This window comes from Protobothrops mucrosquamatus, unplaced genomic scaffold (genome assembly GCF_001527695.2).
Source record: "Protobothrops mucrosquamatus isolate PMUCROS unplaced genomic scaffold, P.Mucros_1.0 scaffold3311, whole genome shotgun sequence".
Lineage (NCBI taxonomy): Eukaryota > Metazoa > Chordata > Lepidosauria > Squamata > Viperidae > Protobothrops > Protobothrops mucrosquamatus.
In genome coordinates, this window is record NW_015389301.1 from 180,939 (window position 1) to 184,566 (window position 3,628).

General features: G+C 34.5%; 1 protein-coding gene across 1 annotated transcript in view; it reads left to right on the plus strand.

The window, feature by feature from the left end:
- Positions 1-3,404, plus strand: part of CATSPERE (catsper channel auxiliary subunit epsilon) — a 63,721-nt gene extending 60,317 nt beyond the window's left edge. Inside the window, exons 19-20 of the mRNA XM_029286316.1 lie at positions 669-722; positions 3,323-3,404. Coding sequence (XP_029142149.1) covers positions 669-722; positions 3,323-3,404 — 136 coding nt within the window. The remainder of the gene's footprint in view (positions 1-668; positions 723-3,322) is intronic.
- Positions 3,405-3,628: the final 224 nt, after the last annotated feature.

The window sequence follows — 3,628 nt, forward strand, 5'->3', positions numbered from 1 at the left end:
GACACATTTAAGTGAGTTGTGTCCTATTTTACGACCTTTCTTGCCACAGTTGTTAAGTAAATCACTGAAGTTGTTAAGTTAGCAACAGTTGTTAAGTGATTCTGGCTTCCCTATTGACTTTGCTTGTCAGAAAGTCGTAAAATGTGGTCACATGACCCTGGGACACTGCAACTATCATAAATATGAGTCAGTTCCCAAACGTCTGAATGTTGATTATGTGACCATGGGGATGCTGCAACAGTCGTGTGAAAAACAGTCAGTGCCTTTGTAACTTCAAACAGTTCCTAAACATACTGGTTGTTAAGTCAGAGACTATCTGAAGTAAAGTATTTTCTCTCCATATGGAATTAGGCAATATATTTTCATTTAAAATTAACATTTAATTTTTTTAAAAACCATTTAAATACATAATTTGAACTGAAAATTGGTCCATAATTTAGGAAGTACAGGCGTTAGCAAATAAATAAGATATAAAATGAATCTCAGAATTGACAAGAATTTATTCCTTATTTATGTTAATTTTGTAGAACCTTACTTTAACGCTCTTTATCATCTGGGTTATACACTGTTTAGAAATGTTATAGTTGCATTTATTTTAATTTTTTATTATAATTTGACACAAGGACAATAATATCAGAATATTAATAAATTTATTTTCTGTGTTTTAGTTTTTGTAATTTATCTACATATTTTGCTGTCCAGACCTTTGGCATCATTGAAAGGTAATTGCCTATAGCTAATTTTATTACCAATTTTATTGGGGGGGGGGAAAGAAAATGAAATAGCTTTGATCTCTTGTCACCAAACAGGTACAGATATAGGAAAGCTGAGGTCCTGCAATATATTTTCTGTACATTTAAGAGCTAGAACTTTGGGATAGAATCTACCTCCACAGTTTCAACATGCATGCTTATATAAACCTCCTTACTGGTTATTTTTTTACCGCTGCAGTGGAAAACATGAGAAGAAATTAATAAGACTTCTTTGTATACAATCATAAAACAACTTAAATAAGTTTTTTGATGCATTGACTAATGAATATGCCTTCCTAGGTGTATTGCAAAAGCTTACATACTTTATAAGAATGATTACCTCAAGTTGTAACTATCACCACTTACAAACAGAAATCACTAGTATTATATTTGGTAAGATTAACTCACTTTGATATGCTGTATGTTGAAAAATTATATAATACACAGAACAGCTGAGTTAGTATCTAATGATTCAATACATAATAAACACATCTATGATATATACTTTTTCAAGCAGGTGCGGTGGGGAAATGTATTTCAGATAGTGACCTTTAGCTATCTCCTTTAATGCCATATTACAGGTTCTAAGAATAAATTTCGTTCTTCAGTTTTCACTTAATGAGAAAAAAATTGGAAACAAGATCAGATAGAAATAAACTGCCAGAACATAGGCTATAGCAACTATATTAAACTTAAGTGCATGAAAAATAAGCAGCGTGTCCCTTGACCATTCCCTGCCACTTTGATAACAGAAACAACCTGTTTTGCTCACTCAATACATGTAGTATTTAAGTGTAGTACATTTTTAATGGTTTAAAAAAATCCAAATTCAAGCTCCAAGAGATAAAATTGAACTTCTTGATAAATTATAATTCATTTTCCTTTTGTAGTCTTTCTTTGAAGACAGGCACAAAATGGCTGAAAAGGCTGAACTGCTCTCATTGATTTCTTAACACTGGCCTTTCAGATGTCAGGTTAATGACTATTATTTTATGTAGAGAACAACTTTTTGCTTTTTGTAGAATCCAGGAGGCAGTGCAGGAAGATGATTGCCTATTTAATACTGAAAGATGGATAAGTCAAGGAATGTTTAATGTTATAGTTAATTCTGTTCAATCCTATAGTATCTCCTGACCTGATATGGTATGATGACAGAGTTAATATTAGGGGATATGCAGGGTTTGTGTTGTGTTGGGATGTTGAGAAGATGTTTTAGATCTGAATATCTCCAGAAAGGATTGTAATCTAGAGTTTTAAAAGGGACATGGGATTATGCTGGGATGGTATGAGTTGGAAATGATAAGTGATATTCTGCAATGTCTGTAAACGACTAATCTGGCCTTTTTTATCTGGATATTATAGCCTGGAAATAATCAACAATTTTTCATGTTGTATGTTTTTATTATAGAACTTGGCTATAGATATTTTCTTAATATTCTGGGTGAAATCTAGCAGCATATATGTACAGTCACTAGTTTTCTGACATAATATTGCATAATACAAAAAGTAGCCTTAGTGTAGTTTAGACAGAAACTACAGAGCTTTTTGCCAGAAACTGGAAGTAAATGCTGGTTTCCAACAAAAAAGTCATAAATCATGATAGTGTAACTGCAGGACGCTTCAAATGGCTATAAATTCAGGTCAGTTTCCAAGGACCCAAAATATGATTGACCAGAGGTGGGGGGGAGTCACTGGAACTTTGAATCCAGGTTGTAAGTAGTCCTGGTGAGGTCCATCGTAACCTCAAACAATTGCTAACCAGTTGTTTGTGAAGGACTACTTGTACTTTGAAGTTAGTTGGATTGTCATTGATTGAAAAGTTCTTGAAATTAAGTATGTTTAATATTTCATTTCCAGTTAAACTGAGATTTGCTACTTCTTTCTTCTCTGGGTTTAGCTGGTAACAGGTGAAGCAGAATCTAGCTGTGTCAGAGCATGCAGTCTTATTGTGCTGAGATAGCCCAGGAGTAAATACAGTAAACAGTGGTTTGTATTACACTATCTACAAATATACACTAGAAACAAGATACATACATGTGGTCATAATTCAGTAAACTCCAATATGCAGTAATTACAACAGGAAACGGATGAGAAAGACTCCAGCAAGGCCTTCCCTTTTATACTCAAGCTCTTAAAGCAGGCATGTCAAACTCACGACATCATGTGATGTCGGGAACGTATCACGACTTTTCCCCCATTGTCAGCAATGGGGTGGGCACCGTTTTGGCGTGACGCATCCGGCCCATGGGCCGGCAGTTTGACATACCTGTCTTAAAGGGATATAGACTCCTTCTGAGTCATTCCTAACATTGCATCATTCATCTCACATTATACAAGCTGGTTAGCTTCTAAATCATTACCTTGACAAGTGGTTCTTGTTGGAAAAGAGTAAGTTATCTCTCTGGAAATGGTAGATAATGCACAACAACTTTTATGAATCTACAGAAAAATGGCTATCTCCTCTCCCTTTAATATTTTAATTGCTCTGACTATATTAATAAATAATGTGATTTATATGCTAGTTTTGTTAAATTTAATTAGTTGAATATACAAATTATATTGTTTTTCAGACCAAGTTGGATGTATGTTGCTGGTTGGGCCACCTTGGTAGTGACTTTATTTTGGGGATTCCTCATCTTCNGACACATTTAAGTGAGTTGTGTCCTATTTTACGACCTTTCTTGCCACAGTTGTTAAGTAAATCACTGAAGTTGTTAAGTTAGCAACAGTTGTTAAGTGATTCTGGCTTCCCTATTGACTTTGCTTGTCAGAAAGTCGTAAAATGTGGTCACATGACCCTGGGACACTGCAACTATCATAAATATGAGTCAGTTCCCAAATGTCTGAATGTTGATTATGTGACCATGGGGATGCTG